Raw genomic sequence first — 26,806 nt, 5'->3', positions numbered from 1 at the left:
TCCATGAGCTGTCTTACCCCAAGGCTGACTTTGTGAGCCGGAAAGGGATTTCTGCTAGGATGCTTGGGCAGCCGGTTTCTTCTCTGTCTTCCCACTTTCCAAAACCCACGCACAGCCCTGCCCCTGGATCGTTCCCACCCCCCACCCCAACATTGTGCCACCTCTTTCCAAGCAGAATCCCTTATCCTGCTCCATGGAGAAGCAATTCCCCCATCTCCCACACAAGACAGACTGGTTCCCTTAAACAGTGATTTAGAAGCTGACAGCATCCTTTAAAATGAGAGAGAGAGAGAGAGAGAGAGAGAGAGAGAGAGAGAGAGAGAGAGAGAGAGAGAAGTGTGACGGACATTTTCAAAGTCTCGCTGGAAGGAGGAGGGCTTTCCCCGTTCCCGGGTCCTTCTTTGCCACCATACGGACCATGTTGACAGCGGGAGCGGGTGAAGGCCGGTGAGCTGCGGGTGAGCAGAACTGAATGCCAGGCAAGAGGACGTGGGTGGGCCAAGGCTGAAGGGGTGGGGGTGGGGCTAAATTTTGTACAGAGCGCTGGGCACGTAATCGAACCTGAGCACCGGGCTGACCCCCCGGATGGGATCCTGAAGGTACTGGAGTTTGAGGAGCTCGGCCAGGTACTGCACCACGCGCCCGTCCTCGTGGGCCAGCCCCAGGTGGGCTTTCAGGAAGTTCAGCCGCCGGGCCGCCACGGAGTCCTCCGTCTCCCCCTCGCGGATGGGGAGGTGCAGGTGATGGCAGAAGGCGTACAGGAAGGCTTTGGAGCACAGCTGGGTGAGGAAGGTCTGGACGTGCATGTAGTAAGTGCTCCCCCGTTTGATCTGCGTGCGGTGGTCGGCCAGCCGGGGGATCAGGGCCCCCCGGTACTGGGGGCAGCGCAGGGTCTTGCTGTCGGCGTCCAGGATGCTGATGTAGCGGCTGTACCGGCTGAGGGAGTGCAGCATGTTCAGGCCTGCCGGAGAAGACGCCCTGGAAGGAAAAGAGCAAAAGCTGGTTATTTGAAAGTGCTAATGTCCCCGCTTGGGTTGTAGGAAGCGACATCGGGGGAAGGTCTCGGCCTCAAGGCCCTGCTGTTCAGGAAAACTGCTTGGCTGCTCTGTGAGACAGGAAGTCGAGGGACTAGTGGTCTCAGCCAGCAGGGCTCTTCTAATGTTCCTATCAGGGGAAGGCCTCAGTCTGTATGTCCTCATGTGAGACAGGAGGCTGAACGAGATGGACCGTCATTGGTCTGATGCAGCAGGGCTCTTCTGATGTCCTTATGAAGGCCTCAGCCTCTCTGCCCTATTGTCGTCCCTCCAGAGGAACTAGTTGGTCACTGTGTAAGACAGGAAGCTAGACTAGATGGACCCTCACTGGTCTGATCTAGCAGGGCTCTCCTTATGTTCTTATGAAGGCCTCAGCCTCTCTGCCCAGTTGTTGGCCCTCCAGAGGAACTGGTTGGCCACTGTGTAAGACAGGAGGCTGGACTAGATGGACCCTCCCTGGTCTGATCCAGCAGGGCTCTTCTGATGTTCTTATGAAGGCCTCAGCCTCTCTGCCCTGTTGTTGACCCTCCAGAGGAACTGGTTGGTCACAGTATGAGACAGGATGCTGGACTAGATGGACCCTCCCTGGTCTGACCCAGCAGGGCTCTTCTGATGTTCTTATGAAGGCCTCAGCCTCTCTGCCCTGTTGTTGACCCTCCAGAAGAACTGGTTGGTCACAGTGTGAGACAGGATGCTGGACTAGATGGTTTGACCCAGCAGGGCTCTTCTGATGCTCTTATCAGGGGAAGGTCTCAGCCTCTCTGCCCTGTTGTTGACCCTTCAGAGGAACTGGCTGGCCACTGTGTGAGGGTAGATGGACTAGTGGTCTGATCCAGCCGGGCTTTTCTTTTCTCTTTTTAAAATTTTAAATAATTTTATTAAACATTTCTAACATATACAACAAAAAAGGAAACAGTTCAAAAGCTGAGCTTTTCTGATGTTCTTACGTCAATGCAGCCAATGAAAAAGGGGGCAAAGTGTAGTTGTTGGAGAGCCAACTATTAGCTGGGGAAGGCAGGTTCGAATCCTCACATTTCCATGAAAGCTCACTGGGGGACCTGGGTGCAGTCCCACGCTTACAGGCCAGCCTACCTCACAGGATTGGTGTGAGGAGGAAAACAGAGAGGATGAGAATGACAGAAGTTGCTATGCCCCCCCCCCCCTTAACAGGGTGGGGGAAAGAGAGGTAGAAATTAAGTAAATACATAAATAAATATTCCCACTTTTAGGTTTAGGGTTTGCTTCATTGTAAATGGATGTGGATTCAAGGAGAGTCAGTATGGTACAGTGGTTAGCGTTGGAGTAGGAGCTGGGCAACTGAGATCTGAAATCCCCGCTCTGCTGTGGATGCTTGCTGGGTGAGCTTGGGGCAATCACATTCTCTCGGCCTAACTGACCTCACAGGGTTGCTGTGAACAGAAAGGCAAACAATGACAGCTGCTTTGGGGCCCCGTGGGGGACACAGACTAAGTACAGATGAAAAAAAAAAGAAATATACAAGCCCTGAAGGGGAGAATTCAGAACATGACAGCCACAAGAAATGTTTCCATTGAGAGCTGGTATGATCCAGGAGCAAAGCGTCCACCACACCACCACCCTGCCCTGGTTCAAATCTCACTTCTGACCAGTGTTCCCAGACCAGAAAGCTGCAAGGGCTTCTAATTCTGTACAGGAGCATCTGAGCCGGCCGTTAACACAAAGCTGCTGATGTTAGCGTGAACCAGGTCACAGATGTTTAGCCTCCAGCTCACATGTTTTTGTCTTAGCTCATGAAAAATGGCCCCAGAGCACACTCATTTATGCAACAGCTCACAGCTTCAATGCCAGTCGCTCACAAAGTAGAATTTTTGCTCACAAGACTCTGCAGCTTAGAGGGAACATTGCTTCTCTGACACATTCCTTCTTGGCATCTGGAGCTAGAAAGTAACACCACCGTATCGATTTCCCCCCACCACAGCTGGGCAACAACAGCCACACACCCCACCCCACCCCCAGCTGACATTTTCATATTTAAACCTTTGTAGGGCAAGGAGAGCAGCCTCATGGCGCAGAGCGGTAAAACTGCAGTCCTGCAGTCCTAACCTCTGCTCACAATCTGAGTTCGATCCCGGTGGAAGCTGGGTTCAGGAAGCCGGCTCAAGGTTGACTCAGCCTTCCATCCTTCCGAGGTAGGTCAAATGAGTTTGCTGGGGGGAAAGCGTAGATGACTGGGGAAGGCAATGGCAAGCCACCCCGTAAAAAGTCTGCCATGAAAACGTTGTGAAAGCAATGTCACCCCAGAGTCGGAAACTACTAGTGCTTGCACAGGGAATTACCTTTACCTTTTTAGGGCAAAGAGAAATCTGTAAGGGCTTCTAATTCTGTACACGAGCATTTGAGCCGGCCGTTAACACGAAGCTGCTGATTGGCCCCACGGCTGTCAAGCGGAACAGGAGCTGGCCTGAGGATTGGGACCCAAAGGACACCTCGGCGTTGGGAAGACTCTGCCAACGAACTCCACCACCCTGTACTACTGAGAACGTACCACATTCAACAGGACGGCAAGGTCCAACTCTGCCCTGGGCCAATTGCAGGAACGAAGTCAAGGAGAGTCTAAGCTTATTCTGGGGAGGTGTTTTGGCCTAGGGCTGAACAGTCCACTCCCACCGCAACCCCACGTATAAGAAACAGAAGCCGCAGAATCCAGCAGTGGTGGGTATGGAAACGGAGGGGTCTGCAGAGAGCAGTGAACTGTCCCAAGAACTGAGCCCCATTCATACGTCACATCTGCCTCTCTGAAGACAGGGTAGGGATACTTCCATATAGAGTAGAACTCATCGTGCAACACAGCTCTAGGTGACAGCGAGGACAAAGAATGTAACATGTGTCACTGTGGCTCGGGAGCCACATGTGGCTCTTTCACACGTATTGTGCGGCTCTCAAAGCCCAATTGGCCACCTTGGAGAAGGCATTTGTCTCTTTAAATCGCTTCTTCCAGCCAAGCCAGCTTGTGGCTTGGAAAGTGCATTTAAAGTTAAAGCTGCTTTCTTTTCACCTCTGCCTTCCTTCCTTCCGTCAAACATCAGGTATTTATTCTCTGTGGCTCTGACGTTAGGTAAGTTTGGCCACTCCCGGGTTAGAGTATTGAATAAGGATCCGGGGGACCCAGGTTCAAATCCCTCCTCAGCTGCAGAAGCATGGCAGATGAACCTCAGCCTTGCCCACGCTCTCAGACTCACTTACCTGACCAGGCTATTGTGAGGATTAAAATGGAAGAGGAGAAACGCTGTAAGCTGCATCGGGTCCCCACTGGGGGAGAAAAGGGGCTGCTCCCGAAGAAATCAATTGATTCTTGCAAACAAAACCAAATTTGTCTCACATAGTACTACATTTTTTAAAAAAATAAATACATTCAAAGTGTAAGCTAGCTTCAGGCGGCAAGCCCACGACATTAGTCAGACACGGCCCCCTCTCAAAAATATGAGATGAATACGATAGGCCAATGCACCTTGGGCACCGGGAAGTTAATGCTGCAGCCCCATACTGCAAACTGGCAAGAGCTTGACAATACCCTGGTTTTGCACTTCCATGCATGCCACAGAATTGGGGAGTCTTTGGTTGGCTGCCATAGATTGTTACAAGGCTGCCCTAACTAACTCTACTGCTTTGTGCTGGATTCTCCGAACATACCACAGAAGAAGGGGTTTCAGCGTGAACGCAAGCAAACCGATGCTGCTACAAACAGTACCACTGAAAAACACAACAACAATACATATGCTTAAATCCTTATACAATTTAAACCAGTGTATACAATGTCATGACACCTTCCCTCCAAAACTTTTTTACAATTACAGTTCATTGCAAATCAATTGCTTTCACAGTTTCCAACAGAGGGATTAACAGTCTTCAAACAGTTCCTTCCTTCGATAAAGTTCATAACGCAGTCCATGGAAAGTCCTGACATTCTTTCAAGCGGGAAGGTCCTCTTGATTCTACTGTAAGCAATGAACCTTGAGTCCGTGTTAGAAGTCGCTGAAATCGGGTTCCAGTTTGACAGCCCGATAACTGAAGAAGACCAGTATTGAAACAGCTTGAAATCTAGAGGGGACATTCATGAAGGCTGTAAGGATTTCCTGGTCCTTCCTACTTGAAAGAATTTCAGAGCTTTTCATGGACTGTGTTGTGAACTTTATTTATTGAAGGCAGAATTGTTTGAAGACTATCAATCCTTCTATCGGAAACTGCGGAACCAATTGATTTGTGATGAACTGTAACTGCAAAAAAAAAAAAAATTGAGGAAAGGTATGATGACATTGTATACACTGGTTTAAATTATATAAGGATTTAAGCATATGTATTATCATTATTATTGTTGTTTTCAGCTGTACTGCTTGCGGCAGCATCCATTTGCTGAGATTCTCCAAACAGGCCGCTGCCAGAAAAGAAAGGTTGAACAGCCACGAAGCTGACTTATACCGAATCAGACCATTGGTCCATCACAGTTAGTACTGCCTACTCAGACTGGCAGAAAAACCAACAACATGGGATCACAGTTCCTATTACAAAGCAGGAGTCAAGTGGCACCTTTAAGACCGACAAAGTCTTAATAAAACTTTCTGAATAAAACTTGGTTGGTCTTAAAGGTGCCATTTGACTCCTGCTTTGTTCCGCTGCTACAGACCAACACGGCTGCCCGCTTGGCTCTAGTTCATATTACAGGCAATAAAAAAACTAAACATATGCAGGCTAACAATGTTTCGTAAAACTTTTTAAGAGTCATGTAAGTCTACTGTATACGTGACAAAGTACAACTTTAAAGCATTACAAGAAAGGTCCATCCCCGACGAGCTCCCAGACAGAAACTCATTTCGCCATGTTCAGAGACTTCCTCAGAAGTATTCCTATTTCCTTCGAGGTTGTCAGCCTCTTGTTACAATTCATTACTAATGCTCTCTGCGGCATCTTCACTTTCTTCAAAAATTCTCATCCTGGAATAAACCATGGTAATTACAACGAGGTACAACACAAAGCCGAATGGAGGTGGATAATTCTTAAATTTTTAACGAATGGTTTTTTAAATTTTAATTAATTGTTATCATGAACTTACCTCTCGACACCTCGTGTTTATATGTATAGTGGGAGCAAGCCAGTTCTAAACTTCATCTCTAATCAGATGCAAAAGCCTTCTGGGGTTTTGCTGGCAAAATGCTTACTGCACTGTTTAGAGCGGGGGCGGCCAAACCATGGCTCTTTCACACATCTTGTGTGGCTCCTGAAGCCCCCACTGCCCCGTTGGCCAGTTTGGAGAACGCATCTGTGTCTTTAAATCCCTTGTCCAAGCCAAGCCAGCTGGCAGCTTTTAGAACGCATTTAAAGTTAAAGTTGCTTTCTTTCTACCTCCCTCTCCTCAATCTATTTGCTTTCCTCCCTCCCTCTCTTCCTTCCTATCTTGCGGCTCTCAAACATCTGATGTTCATGCCTTTCAGCTCTCAGACATCTGACATTCATGCGTTGCGGCTCTCAGACATCTGGCGTTTATTCTATGTGGCTCTTATGTTAAGCAAGTTTAGCCATCCCTGGTTTAGAGCAAGCTGTTCCTTCTGATGGACCTTTCTTTCTTGTAAAGTTGTACTTCTTTAGCACGTATACAACAGATTTACATGACTCTTAAAAAGTTGCACTAAGAAGAAGATATTGCATTTATATCCCGCCCTCCACTCCGAATCTCAGAGTGGATCACAATCTCCTTTATCTTCCTCCCCCACAACAGACACCCTGTGAGGTAGGTGGGGCTGAAAGGACTCTCACAGCAGCTGCCCTTTTAAGGACAACCTCTGCCAGAGCTATGGCTGACCCAAGGCCATTCCAGCAGCTGCAAGTGGAGGAGTGGGGAATAAAAGCCGGTTCTCCCAGATAAGAGAGCTCTGGCCGACCCAAGGCCATTCCAGCAGCTGCAAGTGGAGAAGTGGGGAATCAAACCCGGTTCTCCCAGATAAGAGAGCTATGGCTGACCCAAGGCCATTCCAGCAGCTGCAAGTGGAGAAGTGGGGAATCAAACCCGGTTCTCCCAGATAAGAGAGCTATGGCTGACCCAAGGCCATTCCAGCAGCTGCAAGTGGAGGAGTGGGGAATCAAACCTGGTTCTCCCAGATAAGAGAGCTATGGCTGACCCAAGGCCATTCCAGCAGCTGCAAATGGAGGAGGGGGGAATCAAACCCAGTTCTCCTAGATAAGAGAGCTCTGGCTGACCCAAGGCCATCCCAGCAGGTGCAAATGGAGGAGTGGGGAATCAAACCCAGTTCTCCCAGATAAGAAAGCTCTGGCTGACCCAAGGCCATTCCAGCAGGTAGCGGAGGAGTGGGGAATCCAACCCGGTTCTCCCAGATAAGAGAGCTCTGGCTGACCCAAGGCCATTCCAGCAGCTGCAAATGGAGGAGTGGGGAATCAAACCCAGTTCTCCCAGATAAGAGAGCTCTGGCTGACCCAAGGCCATTCCAGCAGCTGCAAGTGGAGGAGTGGGGAATCAAACCCGGTTCTCTTAGATAAGAGAGCTCTGGCTGACCCAAGGCCATCCCAGCAGGTGCAAATGGAGGAGTGGGGAATCAAACCCGGTTCTCCCAGATAAGAGAGCTATGGCAGACCCAAGGCTATTCCAGCAGCTGCAAATGGAGGAGGGGGGAATCAAACCCGGTTCTCCTAGATAAGAGAGCTCTGGCTGACCCAAGGCCATCCCAGCAGATGCAAACGGAGGAGTGGGGAATCAAACCCGGTTCTCCCAGATAAGAGAGCTATGGCTGACCCAAGGCTATTCCAGCAGCTGCAAATGGAGGAGGGGGGAATCAAACCCGGTTCTCCTAGATAAGAGAGCTCTGGCTGACCCAAGGCCATCCCAGCAGGTGCAAACGGAGGAGTGGGGAATCAAACCCGGTTCTCCCAGATAAGAGAGCTATGGCTGACCCAAGGCTATTCCAGAAGCTGCAAATGGAGGAGTGGGGAATCAAACCCGGTTCTCCCAGATAAGAGAGGTCTGGCTGACCCAAGGCCATTCCAGCAGGTGTCAGCGGAGGAGTGGGGAATCAAACCCGGTTCTCCCAGATAAGAGAGCTCTGGCTGACCCAAGGCCATTCCAGCAGCTGCAAGTGGAGGAGTGGGGAATCAAACCCGGTTCTCTTAGATAAGAGAGCTATGGCTGACCCAAGACTATTCCAGCAGCTGCAAATGGAGGAGTGGGGAATCAAACCCGGTTCTCCCAGATAAGAGTCCTCACACTTAACCACTACAACCAAACTGGCTAAACATTGTAAGTCTGTATATCAAAGTGTTTGTTTTCTGTATTGCCTGTACTCAGACTGGCAGTAGTTCTCCAGAGTCTGAAGTGATTGGATCACTTACTATCCAATCCCTACCTGAGATACCAGGGATCAAATCCGGGACCTTTCACATGCCAAGCTGATGCTCTACCACTGAGCCATAGCTCCTCAGATTAAAAACTCAGGCTTTTATTATTATTATTATTATTTTACCTTTGCAATCCAATCAGCTTCCACTTCTGAAAATCGGTGATGTGCAAAGGTGAGGTGGTCCAGAGCTTCACCGGCTTGGTATTTGCCCCGCAGTTGGGGACAAAAATGGAGAGCGCTGTGACGAGTTTCTCCACGGCCCCTTTGTCTTCCCCCAGAACAATCAGCGTCCTGCCGCTCAGCAGAGAATATATGGCTGGGTGAGCGAAAGGATACTGCCGGATGAACCGCAAGGCGTTCTGGGCGGCTTTCTTCTTGTGTCTTTCTCCTGACGGGCTGACAAGGGGGGCGGGGGAAGGAGTCCTCTCCGAGCTCGTAGAACCCGTACTGCTCACGTAACTCACAGTCGAGTCCGAACATTTATCCAGGCTTATCTTACTCGTCTCTCGGCTGCTCGTGAGATAATGCGGATCCAGTTCGTATGTCAGGAGGCCGCCCAAGACACCGTCGTGGGAAGAATAGTCTGTAAAGTTTACACGGAATTCCTGGTCTGCCTGCCGATAGGGCCGAGGTGGGATACTGACCACCCCGTCATCGTCGCAAAGTTTGGGGGCCAGGTTAGGCAGCGGCTCGAGAAAGCCAGCGCTCTCTTTTCCAATGCAGCAGGTGGAGTCTGCAGGAAGTAGATTTTCAGGTTCCGGATCGCCTCCCATCTCTTCAGCACGGTCCAGATTTAAACCGGGGCTAAAGCGACAACCTTCATCTTCCTCGTCAGCATAAGGCTCTTCATTAATGGCACTTGGGTAGCTAGCTTTAAAGTCATCGGGAATCAGCGCTTCGGAGGGACACGTACTGAGGACCTCGATGCTGTCATCGCTTATAGTCCTCCTACTGACTGCTTTGCTCCTCACTGCCTGTGGACTCAGGGGCGGCTGTGGCAAGCTAGCCTGGCTCTCGGACTGAGCAAGGGCAGCTGCGGACTTCTCCGTCCCCAAAACCTCAATGCTTTCGCCACTGCTGACACTTCCTTTGAGGTCAGCATCAAAGTATCCAAGACTGTCCTGTCGGTCATAAGCAACTGGCTCACCAACATCCGGGCCTGGGGTGTCTTCGAGTTCCTGATCCATCTTAATGGGCACGGACTCAACACTGGATTTGTAAGCCGTCAAGCTAATTAACATTTTTGGAACAGGACAGACCTCCAAGTATTTGGTATCGGAGGAACCTAGAGGAGACCCCTGGAAGGCATTCGGTGGCTTCTCAGGTGGTCTTTCGTCAACGGTGAACGTCTCTTCAAAAAGGAAGTTGGTAATTGTTTGCTGTTTCAAAAGCGCTCGGCTGATCTGGTTGGTTAGGAGATAGCAAACGTCACCTCTGAATGTTTTCTCAATCTGATGCAACTGATCTAGCGTCTGGGTGAAAAAGTACACATCGCACAGTTCCTGAAGGGTTTTGAGTTTCTTGTCGAAACACTTGGTGGATTTTGCCTTGATAAGCTTCGGCGTGTAAGATGAGCGCCGGGGATACAGGTTTGTTTCACCAGTTTCGTCAGGTTTCGAGGTAGTAAATCCCTGTTCCGAATTGTCTTCTGTCAGTTCTGGTGCACCATCTGGCTCATAAGGATGAAAATCAGAATCTTTCAGTTTACTGTAAGGATAGGATCTGATCTGTTTGAGAAGATCTTGGTGCTCTATGATAGATTTCTCGACACTGGCCAGTTCATTGGCTTTCTCAATGGCTTGTGTGCTGTAGTACCCTTTCTCATTGTTTTTCTTCTGGATCTCTGTTTCGTTGTGCAGTACAGTCCGAGTATAGTTGAGGTCTTTCAGTTTCTTTTCCAGTTCATTTGCAAAGGCTTTCCGGTTGCCTGTCTTTAAGCACTCCGAGGCTTTCGAGAACTCCATGGAGAGCTCTTGAAACATCTGCATAATTTTGTGCTCATCGGCTGAAATGTAGGCCATGCAAAAGGGGCGGACGAAACCTCTCGCTTCAAGGTCATAGAGAGTCAGGTGGTGCACATAAGCGAAAGCTCCTTCCTTGGAATCCCCCAGCACTACTTTTGAATCTTCCACAAAGTTCAGCTTTGGGTATGGGCACCCGGGTGGGTGTCCCACAAAAGAAGCCTGATAATCCACCGACATGATGCGAAGGGAAAAATAGTTGAGATCGAAGGTGCCAGAAACTTTGGCGTCGTCAGGGACAGTGAGCAACGGCTGGGGTCCAACTTGCTCCGAGAACTCCGAGATGAGGATAAAGTCCCGGGTGAACTTGGCACCTGAGAGCCTGGACCACGGGTTGGCCCCATGGTTGGCAAAGGGGAAGAGCGGCACGGAATACTCCTCTGGCAAAGGCGGGTCGCTATAGGCCTCCTCCTCTTCCTCGTTCTCTTTGGTAAAGGCCACCACATCTGGGGCTCCTATCATGTTTCCGGGCGGGGGTGGCGATGGGGCATGGAGAAAACAGATCGCGCCTCCCCTTTCTTGGTCACCCGGAATCCATTAGGGCCGGGGGAAGGAGCCGAGGGAGGCGCTCCTATTCTCCCCGCCCTGCAGCTAACGAAGAGACGACTAACGAAGGAGATACCTCTACCCCCTTTCACCTACAATTCACCTGTCTAGGGAGCCGCTTGACCCCTCGTCCTGCCCCTATGACCTCCTCAATTGGGGGAGGCACTTGCCCTACACCTAAGGGAGGTCAGTCCTCTGCCCCAAATGGGTCTGGGGGTGAGGCCAATGGCTTCATTTGGGGGTCGCTCCCCTCCCCCGCCCCCCACGGGTTTGCCTCCTGCCCCCTCCCCGCAAGGAGGTCCTGTCCTTCCGCCCCCCGGGCTGTCCTTCCCCGGGGAACGGGGGCTTTCACTGCCTCCTCCTGCTCTCTGCTTCCATGTAGCTCCCCTCCGAAGCCGGGCCTAGGAGCGGGCCGAGCCTCAGCCGCCCCCGCCGGCCTCCTTCGCCCTTCTCGCCCCGCGAACCGTCGCTTCCCCCTCACAGTCGCCGCCGGGCGGCCATCTTGGGTTCACGTGACCTCCCGGACTCTGACGCGACTGACCCCGGAAGTAAAACAGAACCTCACCGAACAATAATTTTTTTAAAAAAAAAACACGTTTGTTTAAAAAAGAATAATTAGAACGAAGGAACGGGAAAGTTTGGTAAGCGCCAGAAGCGAAATAGTGAAATAAATATGTTCAAGCAGGGAACTGCAGCCGCGGGGCATGCTGGGGGGTGGTTGGAGTATTGACCTTGTTCCTTCCTCACCTCGCAGCTCACCTTCTTTTTTCCCTTCACATTTTATTTTTTGAGACAAGGTCGAAAACGACAAGAAGCGCTTTATGATCTCTGTTCCCCAATATGTGAAAATAAGATTAAAATAATTTAAAAAGCCGTTGGCAGGCCCGACGCATCCCGGGGCATTCTGGGTGTTGTAGTCTCCAATCTTTCCCTCGCCTCATCCCTTTCTTCTTTAAAATTTATTTTACGGCGAACGGACTAACCGGGAGCGGGGAAATGCTGCACAATCGTGATCCCGCCACAAAGCAAAACAAAAAACCCTATTTTAACTTTAAAAAAAAAAAAGACCAGACATTGCGGACTTACCGATGTGCATTCTGGGAGTTGTAGTTTCCACCCCTGTCTGGGTTGGGCCGTGTTGGGTCCTTTGCTCTTTTCTTTACGGCAAAGCCGTAAAGCGACCCAAGTAAACAATCCCTCTCCAGCCAATGCCCTTTCCCCCTCTCGTTTTACGACACCGAGTGCCGCGGAATACGGCTGAGGGAAGAAAAGGCGCCTTTTTTGGCTTAGAAGGGAAAGAAATAGAGACTGGGGGAGGCGAGGACAGGAGCTCAGCTGTGGGACCCAAGGAAAGGGTGGGGGGCAGGAGAAAGGGGGCGACTAATAGGAAGGAACCCCCTGGCTGTAGGGAGAAGGTGGCTTCTGAGCAGAGGGGAGCCCCCCAGAAGTGTGGGGAGAGGCCTGAATTGTGATCTTTTGGAAGGCCCAAATAGAGAGTGAGGGGTCTGAAAGAAATGACCCCCCCTAAACTGGGGGAAGGTAGAAAGAAGGGCTGGGTGAAAATTAGAATTTGAAAAGTTGCTCGAATTTCTAAAAAGTTGAATTTTTGGGGGTTGTAGAGGGAATAAAGGGGGGGGGGAGTGGGGGGCTGGAATGCACGTGTAAGGGGGAAGAATGCGAAGCCAGGTGTGGGGGGAAGGTCTCTTGGTTTGAATGCGAAGCCAGGTGGGGGGAAGGTCTCTTGGTTTGGGTGTGAGGTTTTTTCGGGGGGGAGGGAGATGCTGGCTTTGGGAGTGTCGGGTCGGAGCCAGGCATGGTGGGTTTGCTGAGGTTGTAAACTTCTGGCCTCAGATCTCACCATGGGGCTTAGATAGGTGGAGGCTGGGGGCAGAGGGGAGAAGCAAAAGCGTGGGGCCCAAAACAGGTTGCCTTAGTTTTGACTAAAAAGGCTGCAGCGAGTGAGCAAGGAACAGGTCGAAGAAAGGATTTCTCTTGACACCTTTGTGTGCGAGGAAGTCTCACGGCATACCGTTGGCCTTGCAGGGGTTTCGCGTGTCAAAAGCTGTCGCTGCCGCCTCTGAAGTGGATCCCTGTCGTGTTTAAATCTGAATGCAGACTCTTCACTGCTTGAGAGAAACTGAGGTGGCCTTTGGTTATCAGGGAACTGTGAGCTGTGTGGCTTCACCTTCCTATCCGACAGAAATCCACGGAAATTGGGCAATCCTGGGACTTTGCAACTGTCGGACGCATCTTCTGTGAAGACTGAATGCCCATTCTCTGCAGAACTGAATCGATTTCTTCACTGCTGTTTCAGTTGTTTCTACAAATTTCACACACAAAGGGGCAGGACTTTAAAGAAGCAGTGGGTCAAAGCTTCACCATGACTTCCTGGACAGGGAGCCGTGCCCAGCTTGTGGGATGACCCTTCAGGCCAGTCTCTTTGCCCGCCGTGGGGTCAGATGGTTCTTCAGGTCTTGCAGTCTCCGTTTCTCACAGGCTGTGGAAGGCACCATGTTGCGAAATTTCCAGAAGGTGTTGTGTGTGGCGGAGAAGAATGATGCTGCCAAGGGGATTGCAGACATACTTTCCAACAGCAGGATGAGGCGGGTAGGAGAAATGCATAAATCTTGGGATATATTGGCTACTTCAGTGATACTCACTCAGAGGCTCAGGAGCCACGTGTGGCTCTTTGGCACAACACCTGTGGCTCGTTTGAGGCCCATTCCCCAGCGTGGCATCTGCCCCCTTATTTCAGGAAAGGGGGGAGGGCCCTAATCCAGTGGGGCCTGTGGTTGGCAGATGGTGTCCAACTTTGAAACAGCCGCTGCTGGAGGAATCAGTAAGCTGAGTCTCCCAGAAGTGTGTTTTGCATTTTTGTGTGTGTGCATGTTTGCATTTTTGTGTGCGCACATGCGTGTGCATTTTGTGCACATGTGTGTGCATTTTGTGTGTGCGCATGTGTGTGCATTTGTGTGCGCGCACATGTCTGTGCATTTGTGTGTGCGCGCATGTCTGTGCATTTTGTGCGTGTGTGCATTTTGTGCACGTGCATGTGTGTGCATTTTGTGTGTGCGCATGTGTGTGCATTTTGTGTGTGTGCATGTGCGCATTTTTGTGTGCGCATGTGCACATTTTTGTGTGCGCATGTGTGTGCATTTTATGTGTGCGCATTTGTGTGCGCGCATGTGTGCGCATTTGTGTGTGTGTGCATTTGTGTGTGTGTATTTGTATGTGTGTGCATTTGTGTGTGTGTGCATGTGTGTGCATTTGTGTGTGTGTTCATGTGTGTATTTTGTGCGTGTGTGTATTTTGTGCACGTGCATGTGTGTGCATTTTTGTGTGCGTGAATGTGTCTTCATTTTTTGTTTGTGCATGTGTTTGTGCCCCTGTGCCTGGAAGTCATGGCAACCACTGGAGACTCATACTGGGCCATGGAGGATGTTCAGAAGCCTGATAGCCTGCCTCTGCCTCCGGACCAATACTCCCTCTAAGCCAGGGGTGTCAAACTCAGTTGTTATGAGGGCTGGATCTGGCATAAATGACCTAGTTGAGCCAGGTCATGTTGGGTTGGGCCGGGCCATGTGTGTGCCTATCTAAGACTGGGTAGCGGAGATATAAATTTTATAAAGAACACAGACAAACACAAATATATATATATATTTTAAAAAATTAAAACATCCTTAAAATGTTAGTACTCATTGGTCTTAAAAAAAATGCCTTCTTTGTATTTCTCCCATGGGAACCAGGGAACTGGGCAAGCTCTGGCTCTTTCCTTCCTTTCCAGGGGACTGGGGGGGGGGAGCCTCAGCCAATAGAAGGAAGAGAGGTTTGGCTCAGTAGCTCTGCTGTGCGATTGAGAGAGCCTGGCAAAGCGAGCTGTCCCCCCCCTTCTCCCCATGGGTGGAGCCTCAGCCAATGGAGAAAATAGAGGTTTTGCTCTGTAGCTTCTGTGCAATTGAGCAAGCCTCGCAAAGCAAGCTGTTACGAAGAAGGAAGCGAGAGAGAGGGAGAAGGAAGCAGACAAGAGCCAGTTGCTTGGGGGCCTGATTCGGCCCCCGAACTGCATGTTTGACACCCCTGCTCTAAGCTGTGGAGTCTTGTGAGCAAAAATTCTACTTTTGTGAGCGACAGGCATTAAAGTTGTGAGCTACTGCATCAATTAGTTTCCACTGGGGCCGTTTTTTCGGAGCGAAGACAAAACTGTGTGAGCCAGGGGCTAAAAAACTGAGCTAGCTCACTCACTCAGCTTAGAGGGAACACCGTTTCCGACCCTGGTATCCTTTGGAGGCCTCCCATCCAAATACTTGCCAGAGTCGGCCCTCTTGAGATTGGGCTCCCTTGGGTTATCCAGGGCAAGGCAGCCTATATAAGCTTTCAAAAGTCAAAGCTGTCTTCGTTAGATGTCTGACAAAGCGAACTTTGACTCTCAAAAGCTTATAGCCCCAAAATCTTGTCGGCCTCTAAGCTGCTCCTGGATTCGAATATTGGCGCCTCAGAAGTGTGGGAATCTCTGCTCTGGGTGGAAGTAAAGGAGGCTGTTCTGGTTGAAGTTCGAATGTGGTCAAATGTGGCTCTCAGCAAGCAGTGGAGTAAGTGTCTCTGGGCTTTCCTGTCCTGAAGACTGGAAGAGGGTAATAAAAGGTTAAAAATACAGTATGCAACATCGGTAGCCAAACTGTATGTCAGGAGCCAGGTGTGGTTCTTTCACACACATTGTGTGGCTCTTGAAACCGCTGTTGGCCGGCTCGGAGAAGGCATTTCTCTCTTTAAATCACTTCGCCAAGCTAGCCGGCGGCTTGGAGAATGCATCTAAAGTTAAAGTTGCTTTCTTCCCACCCCTCTTTCCCTTCCTTGCAGCTCTCAAACATCTGAAGTTCATGTCTTGCGGCTCTCAAACATCTGACATTTATTCTATATGTGGTTCTTATTTATTTATTTGTTCGATTTATATCCCGCCCTACCCCACCAAGCGGGCTCAGGGCGGCTTACAACACAGAATGCTAACAGTAAATCAGTTTAAAATACATTAATGATTATACAGTAAAATACATAAAAATATATAAAACACACATCAATATACTATGCTACCTCTTCCTTAAGTCGGTTCTTCAAGTATTCCAGTGTTCAAATATTCTGATGTTCATAAGTTTAAATATTCAGGCATCCCGGTATCGGTCAGTTATATGCCAACCGGAAGAGGGCTGTTTTACAGGCCCTGCGGAACTGTTCAAGATTCCGCAGGGCCCTCACCTCCTCCGGGAGCTGGTTCCACTAACAGGGGGCTGCAATCGAAAAGGCCCTGTCTCTGGTCGCTTTCAGACAGGCCTCCTTTGGCCCAGGGATTATAAGGAGGTTCTGAGACCCCGATCTCAGCACTCTCTTACATTAAGCAAGTTTGGCCACTCATGGTATAATGCAGGGGTGGTCAAACTGTGGCTCAGGAGCCACATGTGGCTCTTTCACACAACTTGTGTAGCAAGTTTGGCCACCGATGGTATAACGTATTCAGTGGAAAATGTGGTTGAATGAGTCTAAAGCGCAAGAGTTCCAACAGGTTTGGCTTTGGTTCCTGAAAGCCATCCTGAATCAAAAGAATGCTGCTAAAAGATGCCAGGGGGTTAGATTTTGACAGGTTTTCAGGGAGCCGCACACATGTACTGCCAGCACTGAGGGTTGGTTCAGAACCAACTTCAGCTTCAAAGGCCTGAGTCCTGAGGGACAGCACAAAATAATCGTGCCTGACTCCAGACAGGAAAGGTGCTCGTGTATCTGAAGGAAAGTCCTAGAGGTGGGTAATTTTACCAAGCTCTTTAAAACTTGGAATTTATCCAGGTCAGTTCTCCTTAGTGTTAGGGTACAGCCTATGTGCAGGTTAACACCTGTAGGAATGTGTACGTTAGAAAGCTCTCTGGCTTTTCTGAACATGTCCGCACAACAAAATCCTTATTATGAATTCAGTGGTACTTAAAAATTGATGTCGACATAAATACAGAGTTAGGGCTTGTTCTGTATAATAAGTTCAGAAGCCGTGACCCCACTTAGAGGTGTTTGGCATTTATCTTTCCAGGGCAAGAAATGTTTTAGCAGTAGCACAGTTTAGATGCAACAGAAAATTGGCTTCAAAAATAGAAGCATTTAATTATTGAGCTACGTACAGATAGAGGGAAAGGAGTAGACGAGATTAAACATCTTCCATGCAGTTTGTTGTTACGTGGAAGGTCTTTGGTCTCGTGTAGTCCTTTCCCTCTACCTGCATATAGCTCAATAATTAAATGCTTCTGTTTTTACAGCCAGTTATTTTTGTTGATGTACTGCAATCTCAAACTGAGGTTTGTTCTTGGCCCTGTAAGCCAGGATTAAACTGGTTGCAAGGCAGAGAACGAACCACAGTTTATAGTTTGGAAACAGACAGATTGCGGTTTACTATGAATTTGAAGCATCCAGTTATTAAGTGGTACTTAAGGGAGGGAGCCCAAAGATTCCCCCAGAGTTGTGCTCAACTAATAACAAATATCTGAACCCTTAATCTACAGCCAACCTAAGCTTTTGTATTAAATTAACTAGCCGCTTTTATATCCTCAAATTGTTTTGTTTTCCCTTCTAGAGAGAAGGTCTTTCCAAATTCAATAAGATCTATGAATATCAATGTCACATGCTTGGTCAGGTATGTTCAGATATATTTATGTCTAAAGAAAGAGAAATAAACAACTTCAAAAAATAACTATAAAATGTACATGCAAATACGCACCTGCCATACTGGGTGGGTTTGTGCCTTAATTCAGCTTGGGTTGGACCTAATCTGTGTCCCTCTGCCTTCCACAGAACGTCGCAGTGGTGATGACATCCGTTTCGGGACATCTCCTGGCTCACGATTTTAAGATGCCGTTCAAAAAATGGTTTGTATTGGTCAAGATCTCCGCTAGGAGCTATAAGCGTTTCCTCAAGCAAACGCTTTAACCAAGGGAGCAAAACCTCTCGGAGGTATCGCTCGTATTCTAGGAGATGTGTTCGGAACCCAGAATGCCCTTTTGAGTGATTGTTTTTAGGCTTTGCGTGTTTTAATCTTGTTCAGAATGCCGCGGCCCGGCTGTTATTGGGGCTCCCAAGATGGGGGCACATTCGGCCGGGTCTTCGGGCTCTGCACTGGCTGCCAATAATATACTGAGTCCGGTACAAGGTGCTGGTCATTACCTTTAAAGCCCTATATGGCCTAGGACCTGCCTACCTGAAGGACCGTCTCTCCCCACATGTTCCCCAGAGAGTACTGAGATCGGGAACCCAAAATCTTCTCGTTATCCCTGGGCCAAAAGAAGCCCGCCTAAAATCTACTAGGGACAGGGCCTTCTCTGTTATGGCCCCTACATGGTAGAACCAGCTGCCGGAGGAGGTGAGGGCCCTGCGGGACCTTATTCAGTTCCACAGGGCCTGTAAGACAACTCTCTTCCGGCTAGCTTACACCTAACTGACATAGGAAATTAAATGTAGCTCTATCAGATCCTTGCTATGCATACTGCTGCAATGCTTAATGTTTTTAAGGTTTTAAATGTTTTTGAATGTTTTAAATGTTTATATATTTAAATACCAATTTAATATTTTATGTTTGACTTATCTGTTGTAAGCCGCCCTGAGCCACCTCGGTGGGAAGGGCGGGATATAAATAATAAATAAATAAATACTCCTTCCACCAGGCACAGCTGCAACCCGCTTCTCCTCTTCGATGCTGAAATTGAGAAATACTGCCCTGAGAACTATGTAGACATTAAGGTTTGTACCACTGAAAAGTGTGTCTGCGAGTTGTTCTTCATCTCCTTTGGCTGAGCTTTGCCTAGCGTAGGGCTGGCCAAACTGTGGCTCGGGAACCACATGTGGCTCATTCGCACGTGTCGTGTGGTTTCCAAGCCTTCACCACCCCATCAGCCAGTTTGGAGAAGGCACTTCTCTCGTGAAATCCCTTTGCCAAGCCAAGCCAGCCAGTATTTTGGAGGATGCATTTAAAGTTTCTTTCTTTCCACTTCTCCCTACCTGTCTTGCAGCTCTCAAACATCTGACATTTATTCTATGTTGCTCTTACATTAAGCATGTTTGGCCACTCCTGGTCTAGCGTGACATCTTCTGTTTGCCTTCCGCAAGTGGCGCTTGCTCACTTCTTTGAACATATGAAGCTGCCTTATACTGAATCATACCCTCGGTCCATCAAAGTGAGTCTTGTCTACTCAGACTGGCAGCGGCTCTCCAGGGTCTCAAGCTGAGGTTTTTCACACCTACTTGCCTGGACCCTTTTTTGGAGATGCCAGGGATTGAACCTGGGACCTTCTGCTTCCCAAGCAGATGCTCTACCACTGAGCCACTGTCCCTCCCCGAAGACATATGAAGCTGCCTTCTACTGAATCAGACCCTCAGTCCATCAAAGTCAGTCTTGTCTACTCAGACTGGCAGCGGCTCTCCAGGGTCTCAAGCTGAGGTTTTTCACGCCTACTTGCCTGGACCCTTTTTGGAGATGCCGGGAATTGAACCTGGGACCTTCTGCTTCCCAAGCAGATGCTCTACCATTGAGCCACTGTCCCTCCCCGAAGACATATGAAGCTGCCTTATACTGAATCAGACCCTGGGTCCATCAAAGTCCGTATTGTCTTCTCAGCCTGGCAGCGGCTCTCCAGGGTCTCAAGCTGAGGTTTTTCATGCCTACTTGCCTGGACCCTTTTTGGAGATGCCGGGGATTGAACCTGGGACCTTCTGCTTCCCAAGCAGATGCTCTACCACTGAGCCACCGTCCCTCCCCACAGGTTCTTTGGAACCTGTTGGGGAGCTGGAACACCCTGGGTTGTCTCAACGTGTCCACAAGACCCCAAAATGTGGGGGGAGGGCTGGAATACCTCCCCAGAAGCTGATGCAAATGAATGAGCCCCTCACCTTGTCCCATTCCTGACTTTCAGCGAACCCTGGAGCGGGAAATCCAGCATTGCCAAGCGCTGGTGATCTGGACAGATTGCGACCGCGAAGGAGAGAACATCGGCTTTGAGATCATTGATGTCTGCAAAGCAGGTACCTCGCGAGGGCGGAGTGGAATAGGGGGGACCCCCTTCTCTTGCTAGAATGGCCTTGGGTCAGCCATAGCTATCGCAGGAGTTGTCCTTGAAAGGGCAGCTGCTGTGAGAGCCCTCTCAGCCTTACCCACCTCGCAGGGTGTCTGTTGTGAGGGAGGAAGGGAAAGGAGATTGTGAGCTGCTCTGAGATTCGGAGTGGAGGGCGGGATATTAATCCCATATCATCTTCTTCTCTTGAGAACTCTTTTCTATAAAGAAAGAAAGAATTGTCCGTGAATGATAGCGTCTTGACTAAATAATGGTTCGAGGTGCTGCGGAGATGTGAAAACTTAGCAACATCTGTCTCATTCCTCGTTGCGCTTTTTCCTTCTTTCCCCACCCATTCGCCCAGCTCCTTCAAAGTAACAGATCCTGATTTTGTTTTCCATGAGAGGCAGCATGGGGTAGTGGTTAAGAGCGGTGGACTCCAATCTGGAGACCTAGAACATAAGAGAAGCCATGTTAAATCAGGCCAATGGCCCATCCAGTCCAACACCGTGGCCAAAAAACCGAAGTGCCATCAGGAGGTCCACCAGTGGGACCAGGACACTAGAAGCCCTCCCACTGTTGCCCCCCAAGCACCAAGAATACAGAGCATCACTTGCCTCAGATAGAGAGTTCCAACGATAAACTGTGGCTAATAGCCACTGACGGACCTCTGCTCCATATGCTTATCCAATCCCCTCTTGAAGCTGGCTATGCTTGTAGCCGCCACCACCTCCTGTGGCAGTGAATTCCACGTGTTAATCACCCTTGGGGTGAAGAAGGACTTCCTTTTATCCATTCTAACACAACTGCTCAGCAATTTAATTGAGTGCCCACGAGTTCTCGTATTGAGAGAAAGGGAGAAAAGTACGTCTTTCTCTGCCTTTTCTCTCCCATGCATAATCTTGTAAACTTCCATCATGTCACCCCTCAGTCGACGTTTCTCCAAGCTAAAGAGCCCCAAGCGTTTCAACCTTTCTTCATAGGGAAACTGGATTTGATGCCCCACTCCTCCTCCACCGCATGAAGCCTCCTGGGTGACCTTGGACCCGTCCCCGTTCTCCCAGAACACTCTCAGCTCTGCTTGCCTCACAAGGTGCCTGTTTTGGGGAGAGGAAGGGAAGCTGCTTTGAGACTCCTTAGGGTGGAGAAAACCAGGGCATAAAAACCTTCTCTTCTCTCCTCTGTTGTTTTATAGGTTGCCCGAAAGCAGGTTTAGGACTAACCTAGAGCCGAACATTATGTTGTTAGCTGCCCTGAGCCCTGCTTGCAGGGATGAATAGTCTATAAATTGAATATAATAAATAATAATAAATAAGTCACAGAAATGGTCATTTCCTTCCTTGGCTCTGAAGCAGACTTATAGCACCTCCTTGACTCGTAGGTTTGTAAAAAAAGATTCTGCCCTTTTCACAGAGGCTTAGTGTGTTGCTGCTTGCCACCCTGCCACGAAACGTTGGACTGTCCATTTCCGCACATTAAGCCTCTATTCAAGGGACACGCCGTCTTTCCTCAGCTCCGCTGGCAGTCTTGTTAAGTCAGTCTCTCTCGTTGTGGTTGACAGTGAAACCAAGCCTTCAGGTGTTCCGAGCCCGTTTCTCCGAGATCACGCCGCGCGCCATCAGGAGCGCTTGCGAGAACCTGGCCCAGCCCGATCAGAACGTCAGCGATGCAGTGGACGTTAGGCAAGAACTGGACCTCAGGATAGGTATGGGAGCAAAAGGGGACAGGGCGGTTTATGGGCAGCCCTCTCCGTGCAGCTTCAATGCTCAGGATGCTGGAAGGGTGGCAACATGGTCTCCGTAGCAGAACTGGCATTCCCTCCACATGAATATCCCAAAGAACAGGTGCTGGGTCTGCGTATGTGTTGAGTGTTCCACAACCATAGGCTTCCCAGCTGTTATTTAATTTTAGGTCTCTGACTCAATATGCTACTGGTGTGTTTCCCTGTGTTGTTGTGTTGTTTTTTTTGCGAAACCCTGAGGTCTAGAAATCCTCTGAGTGCCTCCAGTCTGAGGGTTGGATCCAGACAGCTTCTTCACATATTTATTTATCTATTTCTGAGGATTTCTATTCCGCCCTTTCCCATAATGAGCTCAGGGCGGATTCCAACGTGTCAAACGATTAAAACCAACAATTACCCTGCAACAATCAATAAATAAGTGGTAAAACAATCAAACAATTAGGACATATTAAGAATTAAAACCGTCAAACCGGTAACTCTGATTTAACTTGAGGCAGCGTGGATGGTGCGGACGCTTAAATTCACAGCTTGGTGTCCGAAAGATGTAAACTGTATCGGCCCGATTTCCTCCAGTCCAGATGGTAGTCAGCGTTGGGAGGCCAGTTAGATGGTGTAGCAAGATAAGGACTCTCGCCCGCCTCAGCCAAAGGCCTGGCGGACGAGCTCCATCTTACAGGCCCTCTGGGACAGCAACAATTCCGAGAGGGCCCAAACCTCTACAGGGAGCTGATTCCGCCAGGTCGGAGCCAAGGCCGAAAAAGCTGAAAATTTTTAGGGCGAATTCCCCATTCTCAGCCCAATCTACTTCATTGGTTGCTGATAGGGTAAAATGGAGAAGGAGAGAATGTTTTAAGACACTTCATATAAATTAGACAACTAAAATGGTGTATGGATTTAGAGCGTGGGACTAGGATCTGGGAGACCCAGCTTAAAAACAGCAGAAACTTGCTGGGCGACTGTAGGCCAGTCACAGTCTGTCCAGCCTCACAGGGTTGTAGCTAGGATTACGTGGAAGCAAGGAGAATGACAGAAACCGTTTTTGGCTCCCTCTTGGAGAGACTAGCAGTGGGTGAATAATCTTGCCGATCTATCCTTTTTACTTGTCTCCCGCAGCTTTCGTCCACAGAGATCCCATAATTCCAAGCATAGCCTTTTTGGTAGCGGCCCAACCACCGTCTGTCTTTTTCACCAACTGCAGTTGGATTCAACCCTAAGTGTGTAGGCTTTTACAGGAGCTCCTTTGCATATTAGGCCACACACCCCTGATGCAGCCAATCCTCCCAAGAGCTTACAAGGCTCTTTTTTGTAAGCTCTTGGGGGATTGGCTACATCAGGGGTGTGTGGCCTAATATGCAAAGAGCTCCTGTAAAAGCCTACACTTAGGGTTGAATCCAACTGCAGTTGGTGAAAAAGAGAGACCTAATATGCAAAGGAGCTCCTGCTAGAATTCCACCCCTGGATACACATATTTTCCCCAGCCTAACTTCACTGTCCTCCTTTGGCTAGGTGCTTCCTTCACCCGATTCCAAACACTGAGGCTCCAGAAGATCTTCCCGGATGTTTTGGCGGAGCAGCTGATCAGCTATGGGAGTTGCCAGTTCCCTACGCTGGGATTCGTGGTGGAAAGGTTTAAAGCCATCCAAGCCTTTGTGCCGGAGACTTTTTACAAAATTAAAGGTACGTTTGGGTGTTATCATACGTTGGGAAGTCAGAAACGCTTTGATCACAAATGCGTAGACTGCAGAAAATACGGACATCAGAAGAAGAAGAAGATATTGGATTTATATCCCGCCCTCCACTCTTAAGAATCTCAGAGCGGTTCAATTTCCTTTACCTTCCTCCCCCACAACAGACACCCTGTGAGGTAGGTGAAGACATTGGATTTCTATCCCGCCCTCCACTCCGAAGAGTCTCAGAGCAGCTCACAATCTCCTTTCCCTCCCTCCCCCACAACAGACACACTGTGAGGTAGATGAAGATATTGGATTTATATCCCACCCTCCACTCTGAAGAATCTCAGAGCGGCTCACAATCTCCTTTACCTCCCTCCCCCACAACAGACACCCTGTGAGGTGGCTGGGGCTGGAGAGGGCTCTCCCAGCAGCTGCCCTTTCAAGGACAACCTCCTCCAGAGCTATGGCTGACCCAAGGCCATTCCAGCAGCTGCAAGTGGAGGAGTGGGGAATCAAACCCGGTTCTCCCAGATAAGAGTCCACACTTTTAACCACTACACCAAACTGGCTCTCCAGAAGAGCCCTGCTGGGTTCGATAAATTGATGGTGGATAAGTCTGTCAGTGTCTGCGATCAATGGTGAACGAGGGTAAGGCTGCCAATGGCTATCAATGGTGACCAGGCCTTGAATTCAGCAGGAGCTCACAGGAGCACACCTCCTGAACCTTTCTGAGGGTTCCCCCACCTCTTCCCCACCTCCCTTGTCCATTGAATAGTAGGTGCAGCTGCATAACCATCCCTGGATTAGGAGAGCGGGCAGCCAGCCAGCCACCAGGGGCTTTGCCACGCTCCAGCCGCCCTCATTAACCCCTGGAGAAGCCCACGCCACCCTTTCTCCACTTCTTGTGTGATTTTAGGTGGCTTGCTGGCCTTTTGACTGTGGAGGGGGGCAGCCAAGAAGAGCCCCAGGTGAGCGAGGCCTGCTTGGACTGGCTGGATCTCTAGCCAACCCAAGCAGGCTTCACTAGCCCAGGGCCCTCCTTTCTTGCATCGGGTTGATTTGGCTGGTGGGGGTGGCATATGCTAATGAGCTCCACCACCTTTTTTTCGACAAAACGACCCCTGATGGTGACTGAGGAGAACCTCCACATTCAGAGGCTCTAAACCTCTGAATCCCAGAGCCGGGAGGCAACATAATGGGAAGGCCTCAGCCTCTGTGCCCTGTTGTTGGCCATCCAGAGGAACTGGTTGGCCACTGTGTGAGACAGAAGGCTGGACTCAATGGACTGTTGGTCTGATCCAGCAGGGCTCTTCTGATGTTCTTCTCAGGGGAAAGGCCTCGGCCTCTCTGCCCTGTTGTTGGCCCTTCAGAGGATCTGGTTGGCCTTTGTGTGAGATAGGATGCCAGACTAGGTGGACTATTGGTCTGATCCAGAAGGGCCCTTCTGATGTTCTTAGCAAATGCCACTGCCATCGTTGGGCGTGTTGCATTTCTATCCCCTCCTCCCTCCAAGAAGCTTTGAGTGCCGTCGATTGCCCTCCACCCCATTTTACTGCTGCCACATCCCTCTGAGGTTAGCTGTCTTTTCTCTGCAGTGACGCACGACTACGAAGGCGGCACCGTGGACTTCAACTGGAAGAGGAATCGTCTCTTCAACCACACGGCCTGCCTGATCCTGTATCAGATCTGCATGGAGGTAAGACGCCATACCCATCCAGTCACTGCCCTTTTAGTATCTCAAGGAATCCAAGGATCTCCTCTCCGGCTTTTTTTCCTTCTGTTTGTTTGCATTCATAGGATCCCCTGGCCACTGTGGTGGAGGTCGGGAGCAGGCCCAAAAGCAAATGGAGACCCTTGCCGCTGGACACCGTGGTATGCTCAGGAAAAAAAGCCATTTTGAAACGTTCCTATTAAAAGCTTTTGAGATAAACTAGTAATTGAAGTCCCAGCAGACTATGCGCTCTTCAGAAGTGTCAGGGAAAGAGAGCCAGTATGATGTAGGTCAGACTAGGATCTGAGTTGTTGCAAGCATAAAATAGAGGACTGGAGAACCTTGTGAGCTGCTTTGGTTCCTCACTGAGAAGAAAGACAGAGTATAAATTAACCCAATACATTTTCTCTTAGAAGTAGAAGAAGAATTGCAGATTTATACCCCATCCTTCTCTCTGAATCAGAGACTCAGAGTGGCTTACAATCTCCTATATCTTCTCCCGCCACAACAGACACCCTGTGAGGTGGCTGGGGCTGAGAGAGCTCTCCCAGAAGCTGCCCATTCAAGGACAACTCCTGCAAGAGCTATGGCTGACCCAAGGCCATTCCAGCAGGTGTAGGTGGAGGAGTGGGGAATCAAACCCGGTTCTCCCAGATAAGAGTCCACGCTTAACCACTATGCTAAACTGGCTCTCTGAAGACTTAATAATGCAACCCTAAGCAAAGTTACATCCTTCTGAGTATTTTGATGTCTGTGGGCTTAGAGGTATTGTATCGCTGCTCAGAACTGCACTGTCTTCCAGATCTTGAAATGTGTTTCTTGAAAAGAGGCAGAGTTGGTTATTTAAAAAATAACTACAAGGCAACCCATGAAGATAGATTCAGGTGGGTAGCTTTGTTGAGCTAAAGCTGTAGAACAGGGGTGTCAAACGTGCGGCCGAGGGGCCGAAGCAGGCCCCCGGAGGGCTCCTATCAGCCCCCTGGGCAACTGGCTGTCATCTGCTTCCTTCTCCCTCTCTCTTGCTCCCTTCTGCATCTCAACTTACTTTGCAAGGTTTGCTCAATCACAGGAGCTAAAGAGCAAAGTCTCTGTTACTCGGTTTTCTCCATTGGCTGAGTCTGGGGAGAGCAGGAAAGAGCCAATGCTTCCTTTGCCCAGTTCCCTGTATCCCATGGGAGAAATACAAAGAAAGCACCTTTAAGACCAACAAAGGCTAATGTTTTAAGCATGTTTTAAATTAAAACAGGGTGTCTGTTGTGGGGGAGGAAGGTAAAGGAGATTAGGGTTTGTAGAATCTTTCGGGCTCAAGTGCCATGTTCTACTGGAGAAAGTTTTCCTTCCAGACGTTTCGTTCTCAGCTGAGAACGAAACGTCTGGAAGGAAAACTTTCTCCAGTAGAGCACGGCACTTGAGCCCGAAAGATTCTACAAACCCTAATGATGTTACCAGCCGTGAAAACCTGAAATCTTTGGTAAAGGAGATTGTAGGCCACTCTGAGACGCTGTCTTTGAAAGGGTAGCTGCTGTGAGAGCCCTCTCCAGCCCCACCCACCTCACAGGGTGTCTGTTGTGGGGGAGGAAGGGAAAGGAGATTGTGAGCCGCTCTGAGACTCTTGAGTGGAGGGCGGGAT

The 26,806-nt window shown here is 49.5% G+C and overlaps 2 protein-coding genes across 2 annotated transcripts in view; one reads left to right on the top strand and one right to left on the bottom strand.

The window, feature by feature from the left end:
* Positions 1–238: 238 nt before the first annotated feature.
* Positions 239–10,931, bottom strand: SMCR8 (SMCR8-C9orf72 complex subunit). Its single transcript, XM_060260686.1, has 2 exons — positions 8,537–10,931; positions 239–978 (listed from the first exon to the last, which is right to left on the bottom strand). The coding sequence occupies exons 1-2, from the start codon at positions 10,894–10,896 to the stop codon at positions 525–527; spliced, it is 2,814 nt and encodes a 937-aa protein (XP_060116669.1). The 5' UTR covers positions 10,897–10,931; the 3' UTR covers positions 239–524.
* A 2,401-nt stretch (positions 10,932–13,332) lies between these two features.
* Positions 13,333–26,806, top strand: part of TOP3A (DNA topoisomerase III alpha) — a 22,539-nt gene continuing 9,065 nt past the window's right edge. Inside the window, 9 exon segments of the mRNA XM_060260575.1 lie at positions 13,333–13,587; positions 17,585–17,644; positions 17,803–17,876; positions 18,669–18,744; positions 19,914–20,022; positions 21,613–21,756; positions 23,299–23,469; positions 25,061–25,161; positions 25,263–25,337. Of these exon segments, the coding sequence (XP_060116558.1) occupies positions 13,399–13,587; positions 17,585–17,644; positions 17,803–17,876; positions 18,669–18,744; positions 19,914–20,022; positions 21,613–21,756; positions 23,299–23,469; positions 25,061–25,161; positions 25,263–25,337 (999 nt within the window). The 5' untranslated portion in view covers positions 13,333–13,398.

The sequence above is a fragment of the Heteronotia binoei genome, chromosome 20 (assembly GCF_032191835.1).
Source record: "Heteronotia binoei isolate CCM8104 ecotype False Entrance Well chromosome 20, APGP_CSIRO_Hbin_v1, whole genome shotgun sequence".
NCBI lineage: Eukaryota > Metazoa > Chordata > Lepidosauria > Squamata > Gekkonidae > Heteronotia > Heteronotia binoei.
The sequence above is the reverse complement of the archived record's forward strand: the minus strand, read 5'-3'. Positions and strand labels throughout refer to the sequence as shown.

Coding starts and splice junctions, on each gene's coding strand:
- SMCR8 (XM_060260686.1), bottom strand. CDS start 10,896: ATGATAGGAGCCCCAGATGTGGTGGCCTTTACCAAAGAGAACGAGGAA. Junction 979..8,536: donor AAGCTGATTGGATTGCAAAG/GTAAAATAATAA, acceptor TTTTCCTTCCAG/GGCGTCTTCTCCGGCAGGCC.